The 20,545-nt window shown below is 38.4% G+C and overlaps 1 protein-coding gene across 10 annotated transcripts in view; it reads right to left on the bottom strand.

Annotated features, from left to right (window-relative positions):
• Nucleotides 1-1,614: 1,614 nt before the first annotated feature.
• Nucleotides 1,615-20,545, bottom strand: part of MPDZ (multiple PDZ domain crumbs cell polarity complex component) — a 186,153-nt gene continuing 167,222 nt past the window's right edge. For 5 of the 10 annotated variants that reach the window (XM_055428226.2, XM_055428227.2, XM_055428229.2 and 2 more), the window contains 8 exons: nucleotides 17,985-18,071; nucleotides 17,111-17,201; nucleotides 16,167-16,210; nucleotides 15,246-15,368; nucleotides 13,896-14,000; nucleotides 13,233-13,345; nucleotides 12,181-12,304; nucleotides 5,890-10,331 (listed from right to left, as the gene is read on the bottom strand). In XM_055428226.2, the coding sequence (XP_055284201.2) occupies nucleotides 10,185-10,331; nucleotides 12,181-12,304; nucleotides 13,233-13,345; nucleotides 13,896-14,000; nucleotides 15,246-15,368; nucleotides 16,167-16,210; nucleotides 17,111-17,201; nucleotides 17,985-18,071 (834 nt within the window). In that variant the 3' untranslated portion in view covers nucleotides 5,890-10,184. Of the gene's footprint in view, nucleotides 1,686-5,888; nucleotides 10,332-12,180; nucleotides 12,305-13,232; nucleotides 13,346-13,895; nucleotides 14,001-15,245; nucleotides 15,369-16,166; nucleotides 16,211-17,110; nucleotides 17,202-17,984; nucleotides 18,072-20,545 lie in introns of those variants that run through there. The other 5 variants (XM_055428220.2, XM_055428223.2, XM_055428225.2 and 2 more) reach the window with 2 other exon arrangements.

Raw genomic sequence — 20,545 nt, 5'->3', positions numbered from 1 at the left:
CAGTGTCAGACTTTATTTTTTTGGGCTCCAAAATCACTGTGGATGCTGATTGCAGCCATGAAATTAAAAGACACTTACTCCTTGGAAGGAAAGTTATGATCAACCTTGATAATATATTAAAAAGCAGAGACATTACTTTGCCAACAAAGGTCCGTCTAGTCAAGGCTATGGTTTTTCCCGTGGTCATGTATGGATGTGAGAGTTGGACTGTGAAGAAAGCTGATCGCCGAAGAATTGATGCTTTTGAACTGTGGTGTTGGAGAAGACTCTTGAGAGTCCCATGGACTGAAAGGAGATTTAACCAGTCCATTCTAAAGGAGATCAGCCCTGGGTGTTCATTGGAAGGACTGATGCTAAAGCTGAAACTCCAATACTTTGGCCACCTCATGCGACGAGTTGACTCACCGGAAAAGACTCTGATGCTGGGAAGGGTTGGGGGCGGGAGGAGAAGGGGACGACCGAGAATGAGATGACTGGATGGCATCACCGACTCTGTGGACATGGGTTTGAGTGAACTCCGGGAGTTGGTGATGGACAGGGAGGCCTGGCGTGCTGTGATTCATGGGGTCGCGGAGAGTCGGACACGACTGAGCGACTGAACTGAACTGAACTGTGATTGTCACTTGGGAGTAGTCCTCTTTAAAACCTAATAATGTTTCCTTAAATCCTTGGGGTGGGGGGGAGGGGTGGTGGAAGGGAAGGGACTAAAGCATTTAATGACTAGCAGTGCATACAATTTCCACCTTACATTTCCCCAACTTGTTCAGTATCAATCACTTGATAAATAATATCTAAGAAAGGAGGATCTGACAGTCTGATCTCACCAACTTCCTTCTAGATGACTGTTTAGTCTAACAAGCTCATTTCTTCATTTCCTCCCTTCTGAAAAGACTGTACCTAAAAAGGAAGATGAAAATAAAGTTTACTTCTCCTATTAATTGAACACAGAGGACTAGGAGAGATTATGAGGTGATAAATATTGAAAAACTTCCCATTTACTTTCAAAATAAGAAACTGCTTATCATGCAAGAGATGGGGCTCAGATTGATGATAAAGCCTCTCACTAGGCTTAAATAACTCCCATACCAAAATATCTTATTTAAAATATTAAGGAGTGACACATTTGCTTCATCAACCAATGAGATTATGTCATTCTCAGCTCTTCTGGAATAATTTCTGACTTTGCTTTCCATTCTAATAGAAAGTATGAGGACATTTCTAGGATGAGAAACTAAGAGGACACGTGACAAGTTTATTTCAAAATTGGGATATAATTTAAGACTGGCAACAGCACATTATACTCCAGATGACCCCCGCAATTTCACTACAGGTAGCACAGCAGCCCTGAAGTTACACTAACTTAAGAAATACTAAAAGTATGTCTATCAATTTACCTAGTGCCACCATGAGCAGATACAGCATCTCACTTGACACTAATGAAGCTGTGAGGAAGATGCTATCATTTCCCTTTTACAGTCAAGGAGGCAGACTCCAAGAGGGCAACTGCCCTTCAGTCTGGGACCAAGCCAGGAAATGAATCCAGGGCCTTGAGACCCAGAGGCCCACGATGGATTTCAGAGAAATCTAGCGCTCCTTCAGTGTAAGACATTCATCAACTCTGACTTACATTCATTCAAGGCAGTCAAAGTGGGTGTTGAGACTTAATGTCTTTGTTACATGAATACCTGTAACATACCAAAAGGAAAAGCTATAAAAAAATTAACTACTGAAAAGGACTAATAAGTACTTAACAATAAATGTAGATGACTGAGTTGAACCCAATTCCCATTTTTTTAATCCAAATGCCAAGAAACATTACAAATGTATATTTTCTTTATTCATTAGCCCTAAGATTAAAGAACAAAAGATGAAGAAATTATATGCTCCCTAGCCCTGAATTTTTTTTTCACTAAAATGAATCAGCATCCTTTATCATAAAATGAACATCTGGCATTAGATCTATTTTGATAAAAACTGTGTCTGAAGAAGAATATTTTACTTGCCATTTTTAAAATGTAGGGCTTTCCACATTTCCACTTATATAAATGGGCTTTCCAGGTAGCACTAGGGTAAAGAATCTGCCTGCCAATACTGGAGTTGTAAGAGACAAGGGTTCAATCCCTAGGTTGAGAAGATACCCTGGAAGAGGGCATGGATACCACTCCAATATTCTTGCCTGGAGAAATTGACAAAGGAGCCTGCTGGGCTACAGTCCATAAGGTTGCAGAGCTGGACACAACTAAACCAATTTAGCTCGCACACATGTTACAGACATACATCTAATTATAAGAAAAATAAGGGATGTATATAAGAAGTATCATAAAAGTATTTAAAAAATCATTCTGAAGCTAAAACTTGGGAAGTTGCACTTTTAAATGCATAGGTATCCAACTGCAACAAAACAAAGCCAGAATTCACATTCCTTGAAGGAAGAAAATACACAGTACATTTATAAAGTTCAGTGACATCTCTTAAATACTTGTAGTAAAAAAAAAAAAATCTAATTAATTATTACTGACAGGTTTCCTAGAGTAGCTACTTCTTAAACAATTGAACAAATTTATACGTATCTGAATGATATTTGGTTACTCTAATTTGTACCTAGGGTAAGAAATCAACTGATTTAGGATTCTATTGTAACTTTATTTTTATAACTAATGCATAGAAAGTAAAAATGTAAACTTAAACTACTTCCTAGCTAGTCTGAGAAAATCTTTTCCTAATGGAACTGACGTATATTCTAATATTCACAGAAAGGACAAAGACTTGACTCTAAGAGTGATTTACTTTAAAAAACAGGCAAATATTTAATCATTTAATTTACAGAATTGCATGTTTTCCTCAAAAAATATGTGTTAGGCTATGTTTTTTATGTATTGTACTTGCTGTCTTACTCAAACTTGTCTGGAGCCATTGAACGAACATATTTTATACTCAGCTGAGAGATTTTTATCAGTACACTTAAAGGCAGCAGGGTGCATAATTAGGTATGCCTACCATCTGCATCGCCCTCCAGGTGCGGAGACATTAGCTTTATTTAATATTATCACAACATTAATTTTACTCCATTAATTTATGTCATTTGTCCTTTATTTCAAACTCAGATTGCCAATACTAAAGCACTGGAGGTGATGACTCAATTCGGATTTCAGTGAAGTTCTTATAAACAAAATCTTAACCTAATTAACTAAGAATACTCTTAAAATAGGAATTGAATGGCTTCCTTTTACATTTTAAAAAGGAATCTACAAACAAAACCATTCAGAGTTTTTTCCAAAGAGATAATATATTGAGAGATCTTTTTTTGTAGGGTGTAATGACAAGGTGCTAGAAAACTTCAACTCTCATTATGAACAAGCTATTTTTCAGTTCTTTTAATTCCAGAAGTGTCTCCATTGAGTCATTCATACCATTCTAGTACTTGTAACTCTCCCTCACAGAGTGTAGACTTCAAGTTTTCATCCTTGGTAGACAATGGTATTTTGACAATTTAATAACATTGCTTTTGCTCATCAGTTCAGTTCAGTTCAGTCACTCAGTCGTGTCCGACTCTTAGCGACCCATGAACCACAGCACACCAGGCCTCCCTGACCGTCACCAACTTCCGGAGTTCACTCAAACTCATGTCCATCGAGTCGGTGATGCCATCCAGCCACCTCATTCTCTGTCATCCCCGTCTCCTCCTACCCCCAATCGCTCCCAGCATCAGAGTCTCTTCCAGTGAGTCAACTCGTCTCATGAGGTGGCCAAAGTATTGGAGTTTCAGCTTTAGCATCAGTCCTTCCAATGAACACCCAGGATTGATCTCCTCTAGAATGGACTGGTTGGATCTCCTTGCAGTCCAAGGGACTCTCAAGAGTCTTCTCCAGCATCACAGTTCAAAAGCATCAATTCTTTGGCACTCAGCTTTCTTCACAGTCCAACTCTCACATCCATACATGACCACGGGAAAAACCATAGCCTTGATTAGATGGACCTTGGTTGGCAAAGTAATGTCTCTGCTTTTTAATATGCTATCTAGGCTGGGCATAACTTTCTTTCCAAGGAGTAAGCGTCTTTTAATTTCATGGCTGCAATCAGCATCCACAGTGATTTTGGAGCCCAAAAAAATAAAGTCTGACACTGTTTCCACTGTTTCCCCATCTATTTCCCAAGAAGTGATGGGACCAGATGCCATGATCTTTGTTTTCTGGATGTTGAGCTTCAAGCCAAGCTTTTCACTCTCCTCTTTCACTTTCATCAAGAGGCCTTTGAGTTCCTCTTCACTTTCTGCCATAAGGGTGGTGTCATCTGCATATCTGAGGTTATTGATATTTCTCCCGGCAATCTTGATTCCAGCTTGTGCTTCTTCCAGCCCAGCGTTCCTCATGATGTGCTCTGCATATAAGTTAAATAAGCAGGGTGACAATATACAGCCTTGACGTACTCCTTTTCCTATTTGGAACCAGTCTGTTGTTCCATGTCCAGTCCTAACTGTTGCTTCCTGTCCTGCATATAGGTTTCTCAAGAGGCAAGTCAGGTGGTCTGGTATTCCCATCTCTTTCAGAATGTTCCACAGTTTATTGTGATCCACACAGTCAAAGACTTTGGCATAGTCAATGAAGCAGAAATAGATGTTTTTCTGGAACTCTCTTGCTTTCTCCATAATCCAGCGGATGTTGGCAATTTGATCTCTGGTGCCTCTGCCTTTTCTAAAACCTGCTTGAACATCTGGAAGTTCATGTTTCACATATTGCTGAAGCCTAGTTTGGAGAATTTTGAGCATGACTTTACTAGCATGTGAGATGAGTGCAATTGTGCGGTAGTTTGAGCATTCTTTGGCATTCCCTTTCTTTGGGATTGGAATGAAGATTGACCTTTTCCAGTCCTGTGGCCATTGCTGAGTTTTCCAAATTTGCTGACATATTGAGTGCAGCACTTTCACAGCATCATCTTTCAGGATTTGAAATAGCTCAATTGGAATTCCATCACCTCCACTAGCTTTGTTTGTCGTGATGCTCTCTAAGGCCCACTTGACTTCTCATTCCAAGATGTCTGGTTCCAGGTGAGTGATAACGCCATCCTGATTATCTTCGTCATGAAGATCTTTTTTGTACAGTTCTTCTGTGTATTCTTGCCACCTCTTCTTAATATCTTCTGCTTCTGTTAGGTCCATACCATTTCTGTCCTTTATCGAGCCCATCTTTGCATGAAATGTTCCCTTGATCATAGTTACCCTTAAATTTATGGCAAATAACATGGTTTTCCACTTAAAGTAGTGAGATATAACTCTGCTTTTAAGCACACTTAAGTTAAATGGGAGTCTATTGTAATGATATATATTTAGTAATTAATAGCAGAGTTATATGAGGATATGGTAAACACCATGAAGAGTCTATGCAAAACAACTCAAATTTTTTTGTTGTTTAGTCTCTTAAGTTGTATCCGACTCTTTCGGACCCCATGGACTGAGTGCGCCAGGTTTCCCTGTCCTTCACTATCTTCCGGGGTTTGCTCAAACTCGTGTCAGTTGAATTGGTGATGTTATTTTGCATCCAACTTCAGAAGAAAAAAGACATGGTTATACAAAAATGAAAACAAATCTATTTAAAGAAAGCTACTGAATTTACATTACTCAATGTCTTTCAGGATATAACACTACAATAACCATCACATTCCTTGACAGCTTATCATATGCATGGTGTAAATACATATCTAATTTTCCAAAGCAAGGTAAATCTGTTAAGTTTTACTGAATGGAATAAAGGACCTTTAGGGAAATGAAATTTAGAGAGTAGAATTTTGAATGCCAAATATTTCAGGGTAGACTCACGTGAAAAATCACAACTTCTAATACATCAATAAGAAAATAAGAGAAAAAGTAGGTTTTCCAAGGATAATTATTTATTTCAGAAAATACACATGTGAGGAGGGGAAGGATGTAGGAAGGAGGGAGAAAGGATCACAAAGAATCAGTAAATGACACAACTTTCTGAAAAATGTTCTTTATTAAATGAACAAGTTAAAGCAACCTCTTAAAAGCTGCCTTTTTGATGCTGGTTGTAATGTTTTTGAAGCATCAAGAAACATTTTCAGTGAGAGAATTCTGAGGTCATTACCATTCGTCTGTCACTGTCTTGAAAGAATTCCTTTGTAGGGCCTATGACTGAACTTACCAGTACTTGAATGATAAATAAAATTCCTAGAAAAATGATACAATTTTTTCTAATTTACATAAAATGGAGTAACTGTATTTTGAAGGCAAAAAGCTGCAAGGTCAATTATACAAAAATCATAGTAACCACATTTGCTTTCCTAGTCTCCACACTCTTCATTTAGAAATGTTCCTGCCGCCAACATTTTTTCTTTCGTTGAGGTAAGAGTCCAATCCCGCCGAAAAATAAAATAACTCCCTTTAGGAAGAGTCAAAGTTAAACATTACTTTTTGATAGACAAAGTTGAGGAACATCTTTGCACAAATCAAATGCATTCCAGAATACTTGTCACTGACACGAAACAACACACCAGGGCTGCTGAAAGCAGGTGATGATAGTTTTGACATTTCCACACCTAGACCTCAAAAGCTTATTGATTCTTGTCTCCCTGCAGGCATCCTTTCAACTTCTCCACTCACCATGATGGAGATCTGAAAAAAGGCACTAAATCACTGTCTGGCATTCTCAGACAGTAAGCTAGATGACCAGATCTAAGGCAGCTTGGCACAGTAATCTCAGAGCAGGGAAGAGCTTCCTTTGCTTCTTTGACAATCAAAATCTGCTTTATCAAGAGCCTTAAAATGGAAAAAAAAAAAATCTTTTTCTTGTCTTTCATGAATTTTAATCTTTCATGTTTCCAATTCCATCACTATTCTGATAAATGGGTTCTACTGACTTGCTACATCATATTGCAACATCAGCTGCTATGTATCAGTAGATGTTGAAATTAAACACATCATTTTCACCATTATCATCATTCAGAAGATGTCACAAAGAAACCAGAAATGTCTGGCATTCATCAATGTGATTGAATCACATGAGCAAATATACTGAACCTATTACGGGCAAGCCACAATCATGAGTTGTACACGGTCTTGAGTTGCATCTGGCATTAATACTATAATGTTCAAGTCTTCAAACTCTTTGCTCAAACACTTTCTTCCTTCCCCACAGAGAAATCTTACGTTTCCAAGAAGGAATAATATAAGAAGCATAAGCCTCTGTCATTCCCTAATGCTGATGCATCTATATTCTTTTCCTCTCAAATCTTCTTTTCCTTCCTTTCTTCCTTTCTTCCCTCCTTCTCTTCACGTCCACATGCTTCGACTTTGTTAATTAATAGCAGTTCAGGAGGGATGCTTTCCCCTAGTGTTTCACACCCCTAAGTGGCATTCCCACTGCTTTGTTTTGAATTCAACATAAAGGCCGTAGCTAGCTTAACTAAAACAAGGTAATACCATGAAATTAACCACAACTTATAATTCAATCATCTACATACTGAATAAAAATGTATACAGTCTCTCCTATTTGCCAGGCACAGCAATGGTAGCTAAGAATATAAAATCATCCAAGATACTCTATTAAGTGTGTCCTACCAGGGACGGGGGAGCCTGGTGGGCTTCTGTCTATGGGGTCGCACAGAGTCAGACACGACTGAAGTGACTTAGCAGCAGCAGCAGCGGGCTTCCATTGCAAAGTACTACACATGAGGTGGTTTACAACAGCAGAAATTTATTCTCAGTGTTCTGGAGGCCAAATGTCTGAAATTAAGGGACAAGGTCTCTCCGAAGACGCCAGGGAAAAATTCTTCCTAGTCTCGTCGAGCTTCTGGTGGTCGCAGATATTTTTTGTTTTTTGGTCCCTATCTTTACATGGTCTTCCATGTCTTTCTGTCTCTGCCTGGCCTTCTCTTAAGGATTTTGGGCCTACTGTAATCCAGCATGACTTCATTTTAACTGAACTGACTACATCCACAAATACCCTTCTAAAATAGGTCACATTCTGAGGTTCCTGGGAGACATAATTTTGGGGGCAACGCTACACAGACTAGTACAGTTACCAACTGGGCTGCTGTCACTGTAGTATTCTCACACACATACTCAAGTCAACATTCATTGGTTAACTTGCCTTCCTAGGGCATGCCACAGAGTGGCCTCCATAAGACCTTTGCTAGTTAAAACATAGAAGTGGGTGGCTCAGCTTCCAGCACCCAACCATGAGAGGATCCTGACATGCCTTCATGATGAAGGGCCATTCCTTGGCGACTGAGAAGTTGACTGTGCCACTGGGATCCTGAAATGCATTTTGCAGCATCAGGGATCTCAGTTTACAAGAGTTAGTTGGGAAGAATATCTCCTGAATTCTTGCAACGTGTAGCTCTAGCCATTCATTTTGTATATCTAAGAATCACAGAATTTTTATATTTTAGAAGTTGACAACAAGATTTGGGATAAAATAACCTATCACTTCACACAGGAGATAAATCAGAGGGAATGTGTATGTTCATTAGCTAATTAGGGAAAGAACTGGCAGAACAAAAGTTCCCCAATTCCTTGCTCAGGGTTCAAGTCATGACTCTCATGTTATTAAAAATAATTTTCATTATGACTTTTTCTATCTGAACATGCTTTAGCTCTTGACCCCTCTAAAGAACAATTCAAAACACTGCTTCACTCATAGCATTTCAGAAAAGCACATATAGGCACAGTACTTCTCTTTTTTCAATACTGTTTTCTTCCTCTACTCTATGCAGAGTTTATGGATCTTTAGCATAAAAAATCTGGGCATAAAAAACATTGAGCTTTTCATAATGCAGTTGTCCAAAGTTCCTCTAACTGTAACTATGGACACCATATGTTCAGTGAGACATGATAAAAACCAATTTTAAATTGCAAATTTTGAACAATAAAGCTCTTTTCCAGTGAAAAGAACAAAAAATAATATGCCTGCCCTTTTTTTTTTTGGTGCACCATGAAACTTATTTATTCACTTCAATTCTGCATTTACACAAAAGTGCTGTAATAAAATATCTGTACACTACTTTTGTTACAAATATAGATAATATTCCAAATGACTTTATATATTCTAATGTAGGAGTTTCACGCTCTAAAATGGGAACGAACACATGATAATTCCTCACCAGTTGTCTCAATAAACAGCTCCATCTGTTTCCCTTAGTCTTAAACTATTGTATTATAAGATGTTAATATAAGGCAATGAAATGAAGTTATGTTAATCCCCTCAATTTTTCTATCAATTTACTAATGGCATACAACAAAAATAATTACTAACACACTGCTTTTTTCTCTGTCATTAAGATTAATACTAACTGAAAACCAATTGCACAGCACACAGACACATTTTCAGCAAAGCAACCCTTAATACCAGCACTAACAATTCAGAGACCCTTCCACGGTCCTGCATGATTAACATGGAGGCTTTCTAGAGAAACCAGAGTCAACACAGGACAAGGCCATCATTTTATTTATAGAAAGGTGAAATACTATATAATACGTCAAAAATGAAAATGAACCTCAAGATGTGCAATAAATGGTTTCTTTACACAGTTAGGGACATTGATGCCTATTGCTGCTATTTTACTCAATCATGAAGCCCATTTTTGGAGAAAACTATATATGTATATATTAGAGCTAGGAGATGCAATGTTTTAGTAATAAGTAATATTTAAAATAATTAAATATTGAAAGAATTTTTAAAGACTTTCAGTACAACTTTTCTTAGCTAGAAGTGGGGAGAGAAGGTAGATTAACAAAATACATTTTTATAAAACTAGAGATTTTCTTCCTTATACTTTCATTTTTCACCTTAATTTCATGAAGCCACTTCTCCTTGGTTAGCTTTTGAGTGACTTTTTCTTTCCCTACTAACCACTGATCACACATTAAAATTTGCCCACCTGATTATAAAATGTCAGGTATCTTCAGGAAGAAAGACTAGCTTTATCTATGCAAACAAAGAGCCCTTCTCTTTGAGTTTACATCACAAAACATAAAGAGAATGGGAAAGTGATGCTAGGGTGTCAGTAAGAAAATCATTTCCATATGACAAAACAAACTTAAATGTTATTTTTTTTTTCCTACAGTATTGAAGAGCTCAGTGATCACAGCCTGGGAAGAATGTGCAGGATCACTCTCTTTATAGTGTGGGATGTGAGGGAGAAGTTGAAGTGGCTCAATTCTGGTACCAAATTCAGGAGAGAACCATCAAAGTGACAGTGCCTTTTGTCCGTTTAAGGATGGCAACAGCTTCTTCGTGGGTTACCCCTTCCAGACTCTGCCCATTGACAGCAATGATCTGATCACCCCTCTTTAGACGGCCATCTTCGGAGGCTGCTCCCTGCAATTATAAAGTGGGCTTATTTACGTCTCAAAAAAAAAAAAAAAGCCGCCTTGCAGCTACACAATAGAAAAAGACTCAAACAAGAATGTAATTGCTCTGCGTGTACACACACATTGCTCTCAGTGCTCCACGGGTGCTCCACAGCCATTAAGCAATGATGAACAGACACAAAGGAAGCCTTTCTCCTAAACGGCTTTAGCACTAAGATTCCAATTTGAGAGAGAATTTAGCAGTCAGTAGATTAGTTGGATGGCTTTTTGGCTGTTCAGCACAGCAGTTGGTGGGTACTCAAATTAATAAAGAATATTTGGGAATATGCCTAGTAGGAATGATTTCATAGAATCCAAGATTTTTTTATCCTGTAAAGAAGACCTACAGAAAGAAAACAAAGGATTAGCAGTTTTGTAGGACAAAAGCGGTTTTATAGGACAAGGACATGAGGGCCACTGAACCTAAAGTTCTGCAGACACACAAAAGCCACATGTATGTTGACAAGCGCAGGATAAGGCCCAAGTCATGCAAAGTCTAATCCTTTCTGTGGCTTTGAAAAGGCAGCTTAAGCTGCTTGATTCTTTACTTCCCAAGTGTAGATGGGGCTTCATATTCCTTATGGGCCCTAAATGATTAAGACTAAACACAGACACTGCTGTTTGTAGAAGAACCCTATCTTAAGGCATACTTACAGTAGGCAATTATGCAATTAAATATAAGATAAAAAATATGGAAAAGTTAATGAGGAATCCATAATGATAAAATTCTTAAAATATGCTCTAACTAGCATGCCTTAAATAAACTGTTCTGAGGCTGAGAAAAGGGACTGCATGACTCTAATTTACTGGCAACTGCTATTTGTGTTTTTGGACATACCAATGGCTTTAAAAAAAATCTCACAAAATAGGCTCATTGTTTTTGCTATAGATATAGCACTTTATATTGGTTAAAAAATAATAATAGAATGAAACCTCCATAGGTAAGCACTCAAAAGAATGATAACACTAATCTAAAGCCTCTAAGTGAAATATTTTAGTAAGTTAAACAGAATTATTTCTTTGTGCTGCAAAATTTTGAGAATCTGAATTTTCTCCTGTAGGAAATTTTGTTTAATTCTATAGTTCCTAAAAATTGTCTTCACAACAAATTACCAAATAATAATTATATGGGTTTAAATTATTTTAACAGCCTCACTAATATTTTAATAACTTGTATCCTAAACATTCTTACCATCCAACAGGATGCTACATGATTACAACTATATATCAATGGTTTTCTTTTCTTCACTGAATCCCTTAACTACACATAGCTCGTTTGTGGTAAGTGACAGGGCTGCTGGATATGCAAAAATTTTAGCAGTTATTTTTCTGTTCCATTTAATGAAATGAAACTTGCAAAATAAACGCATCTTAGCTATTCTGCATATGTATTATATGTACTCGTCTGTGCCTATTTTATATTTCACAACAAAAAATGCAAAGAAAAAGAAATGCCAGGGCTCTTTAACATACACATATTTAAAATGTCCTATTTTCAAAAGACATTCAACTATATGCATCTTGTTTGCAAAGGAAAACAATCAGACCTGACTATCTAACTCAAGTTCATGAATTTTATGTATATTGTTGAGAGCACCCATGGAACTTCAATTTGAGCCTATATTCCTTTAAACATAACTAAACCTCCAATTGGACAAAAATACTTAATGACCTGTTCCTGTAGGGAGTTGTGCAAGAAAATAATCAAATGTTGACCATTTGGCATTACCTCAGGCCATAAACTAATAAGCCAGCTGCTGACCACTATTAGTGAACATGGAGGGGAGAGGAAGGGTAGTTACAATTTGAAAGCTTACCTTCGCAAACACTGTTTTAACGTAAATGGGTAAGTCTCCATGAGGACTGCCATATCCTCCTACTATACTGAAGCCTAAGCCATCTGGTCCTCGGTCTAGTGTAATAGACTTACACTGAGGAGGCCTACAATAAAGGCAAGAAAACAAGAGCTATTAGATCTTATATGTGTGTGTACACATACACACACACACATATATATATGGCATATATAGGAAACTCCATGAATCAATGGGTTATCTGACACCCACCTAAAGCTGATATAATTCTCTGTGTCACCAACAGTGAGAACACCATTGGTATTCAGGGATGCTTCAATTGTCAGTGTCTGCTGCTGCTGCTGCTACTGCTAAGTCGCTTCAGTCGTGTCCAACCCTGTGCGACCCCATAGACGGCAGCCCACCAGGCTCTGACGTCCCTGGCATATCTTAAATTTACATAATCTAATAAAGCCCTACTTAACTCCCTAATTCTATTACCCATGTATACTACCCTTAACCTAACATATTCATGGCAAGTTCTCACTGTACATTGTAGCAGCTCTTTCTTTTTCCAGTTCATTTAAAGTGAGAGGAAGAAGCACCGAAGACTAAGATGGAAGAAGTCACAAACATCAGTATTCCCAAGCTCAGAGACAAAAATAGATAAACAAAATAAAAGCTGCATCAAATAATTTAAAAATTCTAATATGCTCCTCTCTCCTCCTCTCTCTATATTCTAATACTTTTGTACTCAAGTTTTCGGTAATTGTGAAGTTTTCTTACTCAAAAGTATGATCTATTAAATGATTAGGCAATGTAGAAATTTTTAAAAGGATAGACTGACCCCAAGACTAAAATGTTCCTTCAAAAAACTCAAGAGATGAAAACGTAGGAAGAGCAGTAGCACACATACATGCCTGTCTGTCATCTACCTACCTACCTTTGATAAACTAAATCCATGCCAAACTTAAAGAGCTTACACACACCTGGCTTTCATATTTTATACTTCATCTCCCATCATTTCACCTTTATGTGGCTCATAGGAACACACAGACCATAGCACGTGAGCTCACCCTAAGTCATCTTGAAATATACTACTTGATGTCAGCCCAGTGAAAGAAAGACTAGAACTGGCAGGCTCCTGTTGATGACCTGTCACCACACTCACATCTCCTCCAGCAACCACCTGAACACAGAAGAAATATAAATAGAAAAACACGCTCATGTGGCTAGGAAGACATCAGTAATTCTTCTTCAAAAAGAGCACTGGGATTAAAAATGTATATTTCATCATTCACTTAATCATTTCTGTTAACATAAATTTCATAAGGTCCAGAGGTATCTTTGACACTAAGGATATTCTACTAATTCAATTCTATCAAGTTCTTTGATGCTTTCAAACACGGTATCACATGTAATTGTCTTCTAAAGATCTTTAGAATACAAGCCACTCAATCACACCACTGAAAATTTCAACAATTAATCATATCCTGCCAAGACTGAGACTTTTCCCCCTTAGATATACAAAGTATGAAATAATACATACATTAAGAAAAAAATGTGACAGAATGTATTTCCTATGTACTTTCTTGGAACTCTCAATGTAATAATTTATGTTCAAGGGAAACAGTAAATAAAACACGAGCAGAAATTTTCATCATTTTTATAGTTTTAACATCAAAGCTCATGTGTCCTCAAGCTACCCACAATTGGAAGAGTTGGGATAAAAATCTTACCTGCATTTCAATGGAGCCAGAGGCATTTTTCAGTAAGTTAACTGCCTGGGTGTGAGTCATCCCCTCAGTTGATGTGCCGCAGATAGTGACAATCCTATCCCCAACCTGCGATGGAGAGAAACAGCCATCTGCTACAATGCCATGGACAGGGTGACCATTTGCTTCCCCAGCCTCCACGCCACACGTATTCTGCTAATCAGCACCAGAAATATAGCCAAGGAAACCTCCGATTCCTAGCAGCAGCAACCACAGAGAGAACCTGCACATAATGGCTATGTTCTATCATCTTTGGGACCAGGGGCAGGGAACCACACTTCCCTTCTCTGCATTTCTCCAAAGAACACTGCATCTGTTATCATTTGTGAACAAGAATTCCTCTGAATATTATTATTATACACATTATCTGTGACTATAAGTCAAGGGTTGGCAAACTATACCTCTTAGGCCAAGACTGGCCCACCACTTATTTTGGTAAGTAAAATCTGGTTGTAAGGCAGACACAATTATTTGGCTGCATTCACAGGGTAGAGTTGAGTAACTGCAATACAGACACATAAGCCCTGCAAAGTCTAAAATATTCATCTTTAGAGAAAAGTCCTTTAGAGAAAAGTTTTCTAATCCCTGTGTTATCTGTACAATTAGTATTAAAGTGCTAGTCAGAAATTCACATATCAAAGGGAGATTGAACCATTACTGATTTACACAGCGTTTCTAAACAGTGGTCACTGTTTGAGACAATTTTAAGGCATGAGGCCATACAGATTTTACTGTGTAGAGACTGAGTTACTAATGGAATATTCACATGATTTCAGAACTGGGCAGTTAGCATAAATTCTATCATAGCCCTCTACATATGCAAAATCCCTCAATTTTGAGGCAAGCTTTGTAGTTTCATGTTATAAATCACATTTACAACAAAATTCCTCAAAACAGATAAATATATGCAACGTAAATGATAATTTTCAATTTAATAAAGTTAAATCAGCACAATCAGCATTTAAACCAAAAAGTCATGTAAATAAAAAAATTTCACTTCATTCTGCCAATACTTTCTGAGAGTACTTTCTGCTTTCTTTTAACTTCATCCACAGGATTTTAAGCAAACAAAAATATTAAGAAACAACTTCAAATTATCCCATTTCATTTACCAACAAATTGCTTACAACAGCAAATTCGTCTTTTAAAATTTCTTCATTTTTTACTCAAAGCAACCCCTGTTGCAGCTATATTAGCTGATTAAAAAGCTGATAGAGACATTTCAAACTGCTTGCAACAGTTGGCCAGATGCAAAGGGTTTATAAAACCTATTGGCAGATTTGCTAAGGCTACCAGGGACTTTGTAGAACTTACTCTGAGTTTCTGCGTCTGAGCTGCAACTCCATTCGGGTGCATCATTGCAATAAATATAGGAACATCACCCAGTGGACTGCCCACTCCTCCAGCAATGCTGATACCCAATGAGTCAGTGGGCCCCTGCCACGGGACAGACAGAATATATGGTCAAACTGTTATCCTTCATTGGCTTTTGTTCTCTTTGGCACAACGTTATTCTGCAGTTAATTCTGATCTTCTGGACTTGAGGGAGGAAAAGGATGCCGAAGAAAACTGCATTAATTTATCTGATACAAGTCCTTAATGTGACTTAGAAAACTAAACATCTGTTCAGGAGGTAAAAGAAACCACAGCAGGCTAAATAAAAATCATGTTACAGGGAATGAGGACAACAGAGGCCTGCATTCAAAGCCAGAAACCCACACTAACAAATGCTGGGACCTGGAACAAGTCCGCTGCTTTCAATGAATCTCCAGCTCTTCAAGGGCAAAATGGAAATAACCGGGCCTCTTACAAAGTGCTGCAGTGACTACTGATTGAAATGGCGATGGTATGAAGTGTCTACAAGCGTGCTCAGCACTTAAATTTGCTTTTCTTTTCTCTGTTGTACATAGCTGTCAGAAGAATCTGTTTCAGAAGCACGGGAAACTTCTTCTGAAAGTCTGAAGAAGGCAAAGGTTTACTGATCCATAAAAGAAGTCAGAGATGCCCGGCATATTTTGTGTGGGGCTGGGTTGATATCATTTGGGGCAATAAAGGGTATACCAAAAATGATTTTTCAAACAAGGAAATTCAGCAGCATCTACATTGTGCTATTTTCACTGCATGTAATACATATTTTATCAGCTGGTAGCATAAAACAGTAAGGCAGCTAACAGGAAAATATGCAAACGACCTTGCAGCCATCAGCGTGTATACTATTTTCTCTTTCCCCATTACCTTTTTAATTTCAACAGTTCTTAATCCCTGTATTTCAGATGCCACTGTAAATGAAAAAAACAAGAGAAAAATATGATTATTAACACATTTTTAATGTTAATAATAGTTTAAATTTTAGTTGATTCTAGAACTAAATGGGACTAAGTGAGGTACCCCAACGTTTTTGGAAATAGGGTGTTCAAAGTTACTAGCACACATGATTACATCTGTCTTACAGAGGGGCTCCCAAGTGAAAAAATGGCACACCATCCCATATCTTCCTTCTTATTTCAAGCACTGCTTATACAACTGCAAAATCCACTCTGAATGAGGCAAGGACAGGACGTGTTTTGGACAGAGAGACACATGTGCGCAGCTGAGAGGAATAAAGTCATGGAAACATTAAAAAGAATCCATGGACTTAAGTGCCTAAATTTCTAGAATATTAGTCACATTGCAAACAGAGACTGCCATATGGTTAGTTTCTTCAATTTGAACAACTTTCAACCAATGCTCCAAGCCAAAAAGCCCTCTGCATCATGATTTCATGTAATTAAAACACAGGAGGATCATATTAATTTTCTCAATCAACATTTTTGCAATCTTATGAAAAATAGATGGCTTCAACTAATGGCATCTTCTGATTTATTGCTATTATATTAAACAGAGAACAGGAATAAAAATCAAACACACCAATTTTCTTCATAAGAAAAAAATGACAGAATACTGATTCTAATGTTAGTAGATCTCCTAGGGAAAACATCAAATGGAAAATGCTGCCACAGGCATTGCTTCATGCTGTTCTCAATTTTTGCAGGCACTCATTTTTGCACCTATATTAGAGTTTAGGATGATTTAGAGGGAAGAAAGCTTCAGAGTTAAAGTAAAACAGGGGAAAAAGAATCGGTGTTGATGGCCAAAATTCAGTCCAGTAAATCATGCTTAATGTTTCAATCCAATCTTACGTGCATTCTTCTTTGAACTACTTTCCAGTAACTCAGATGTACCGGATCCCGAAAGTGGAAAAGTGAATGAGGACAGGCTGGCTTCACTCATCTACAAAGACAAAATAGTTGTCTTAGAGAGTTTGGGAAGTAATAATATCCCTTAAGTACGACTTATTTCATAATTACTTTAATGCACTTAGAAATACTTGTTAAGCAATAGTGGCATTTGATAATTAGAAAGGTAATCAATATAAACAGTTTCCCCTGAGTTTTGTTTTCTTTTTAAGGAAGAATGGGCCCAGTGACATAACTAATTAAAGGTAAAAGAATTTGATTCCAACATAATCTCACCCAAGCTAATCTTCTCTTAATCTAATCTAGTTGCACATACATGCAAACTTACACAACTGCACAAATAGGGCCAGGGGACAGGAAACAAATGGTAATCACTCAGGGATGACTGTGAGGTCTTTAAGGGCAGGCTATCAACTGTGTTTTATATGTAGTGGTGAGCTTGTACAGTTGACCTACACAAGATTCTTTTCAGTTGAATGCTGGCTGATAAATGTTTGCTATAAAAACAGTTTAAACATATGCTATCTTGGTAGGCCTTATAATGTATTAATTGGTTCACTTTTGAGATTATGCAAAAAGAATCATGTCAGGAAAGAAGAATGGTTGGGATTAAGTTTCTCAGAACGACTCACAAACTATTTAAGAGCTTCACTTTGCTTGCCTGTCCATTCCCATCTCTCAAACTCTGTACCCTAGCTGCTCTGCCACTCTGCCAGGCCTGTGTACAAGGCCCTGGACAGACTGACAGGAAAGGCCATCTTTGAACTCCTTTCAGCCTGTGAACTGCATCACCTTGATGAATTCCACAGCTACGCACCTGGCTGCTTTGAGAAGGTCTCCTCTCCGAATGGAATGGACTGGTTTTGACTCTTCCAACTTCCAGGGTTACTGTGCCTAGGGAACACTAGAGGGAGGTTGTTTGACAGAAACATTTAAATAAAATGCTACAGTCAGCTTTAGGATTACACTTTATTCTTTACAGCTGGGTTTTTGAAAGCCATGTTTCCTTTGGAATTTCTATAGGCAAGGATATCTCCCATCCTTTGTGGAAAGAGGTTTTTCTAAAACATTAAAACTAGTAAAAACTGTAACAACAAATCAGTAGTAGCCACACCAAGTGTCTGTCTTACTAGCTATGGTTTACATGGAGAGGGTGTCTGTCCAGGCAAAGAGAAATGGAGAATCAACCAATTCTCTCATTCAGTTCAGTTCAGTTCAGTTCAGTCGCTCAGTCGTGTCCGACTCTCCGCGACCCCATGAATCACAGCACGCCAGGCCTCCCTGTCCATCACCAACTCCCGGAGTACACTCAAACTCATGTCCACAGAGTCGGTGATGCCATCCAGCCATCTCATTCTCCGTCGTCCCCTTCTCCTCCCGCCCCCAACCTTTCCCAGCATCAGAGTCTTTTCCAGTGAGTCAACTCGTCGCATGAGGTGGCCAAAGTATTGCAGTTTCAGCTTTAGCATCAGTCCCTCCAATGAACATCCAGGATTGATCTCCTTCAGAATGGACTGGTTGGATCTCCTTGCAGTATAAGGGACTCTCAAGAGTCTTCTCCAACACCACAGTTCAAAAGCATCGATTCTTCGGCGATCAGCCTTCTTCACAGTCCAACTCTCACAACCATACATGACCACGGGAAAAACCATTGCCTTGACTAGACGGACCTTGGTTGGCAAAGTAATGTCTCTGCTTTTTAATATACTATCAAGGTTGGTCATAACTTTCCTTCCAAGGAGCAAGCGTCTTTTAATTTCATGGCTGCAATCAGCATCTGCAGTGATTTTGGAGCCCAAAAAAACAAAGTCTGACACTGTTTCCACTGTTTTTCCATCTATTTCCCATGAAGTGATGGGACCAGATGCCATGATCTTTGTTTTCTGAATGTTGAGCTTCAAACCAACCTTTTCACTCTCCTCTTTCACTTTCATCAAGAGGCTTTTGAGTTCCTCTTCACTTTCTGCCATAAGGGTGGTGTCATCTGCATATCTGAGGTTATTGATATTTCTCCCAGCAATCTTGACTCCAGCTTGTGCTTCTTCCAGCCCAGCGTTCCTCATGATGTACTCTGCATATAAGTTAAATAAGCAAGGTGACAATATACAACCTTGACGTACACCTTTTCCTATTTGGAACCAGTCTGTTGTTCCATGTCCAGTTCTAACTGTTGCTTCCTGACCTGCATACAGGTTTCTCAAGAGGCAGGTCAGGTGGTCTGGTATGCCCATCTCTTTCAGAATGTTCCACAGTTTATTGTGATCCACACAGTCAAAGGCTTTGGCATAGTCAATGAAGCAGAAATAGATGTTTTTCTGAAACTCTCTTGCTTTCTCCATGATCCAGCGGATGTTGGCAATTTGATCTCTGGTGCCTCTGCCTTTTCTAAAACCTGCTTGAACATCTGGGAGTTCACGGTTTACATATTGCTGAAGCCTGGCTTGGAGAATTTTGAGCATGACTTTGCTAGCGTGTGAGATGAGGGCAATTGTCCGGTAGTTTGAGCATTCTTTGGCATTGCCTTTCTTTGGGATTGGAATGAAGACTGACCTCTTCCAGTCCTGTGGCCACTGCTGAGTTTTCCAAATCTGCTGGCATATTGAGTGCAGCACTTTCACAGCATCATCTTTCAAGACTTGTAATAGCTCAACTGGAATGCCATCACCTCCACTAGCTTTGTTAGTAGTGATGCTTTCTAAGGCCCACTTGACTTCACATTCCAAGATGTCTGGCTCTAGGTCAGTGATCACGTTATCGTGACTATCTTGGTCGGGAAGATCTTTTTTGTACAGTTCTTCTGTGTATTCTTGCCACCTCTTCTTAATATCTTCTGCTTCTGTTAGGTCCATACCATTTCTGTCCTTTATCGAGCCCATCTTTGCATGAAATGTTCCCTTGGAATCTCTAATTTTCTTGAAGAGGTCTCTTGTTTTTCCTATTCTGTTGTTTTCCTCTATTTCTTTGCATTGATCACTGAGGAAGTCTTTCTTATCTCTCCTTGCTATTCTTTGGAACTCTGCATTCAGATGCTTATATCTTTCCTTTTCTTCTTTGCTTTTCGCTTCTCTTCTTTTCACAGCTATTTGTAAGGCCTCCTCAGACAGCCATTTCGCTCTTTTGCATTTCTTTTCCATGGGGATGGTCTTGTTCCCTGTCTCCTGTACAATGTCACGAACCTCCATCCAGAGTTCATCAGGCACTCTATCTATCAGATCTAGTCCCTTAAATCTATTTCTCACTTCCACTGTATAATCATAAGGGATTTGATTGAGGTCATATCTGAATGGTCTAGTGGTTTTCCCTACTTTCTTCAATTTCAGTCTGAACTTCGCAATAAGGAGTTCATGATCTGAGCCACAGTCAGCTCCATGCAACACA

Source organism: Moschus berezovskii, chromosome 7, assembly GCF_049115385.1.
Source record: "Moschus berezovskii isolate FMDL1 chromosome 7, NW_MosBer_1.0, whole genome shotgun sequence".
Lineage (NCBI taxonomy): Eukaryota > Metazoa > Chordata > Mammalia > Artiodactyla > Moschidae > Moschus > Moschus berezovskii.
The sequence above is the reverse complement of the archived record's forward strand: the minus strand, read 5'-3'. Positions and strand labels throughout refer to the sequence as shown.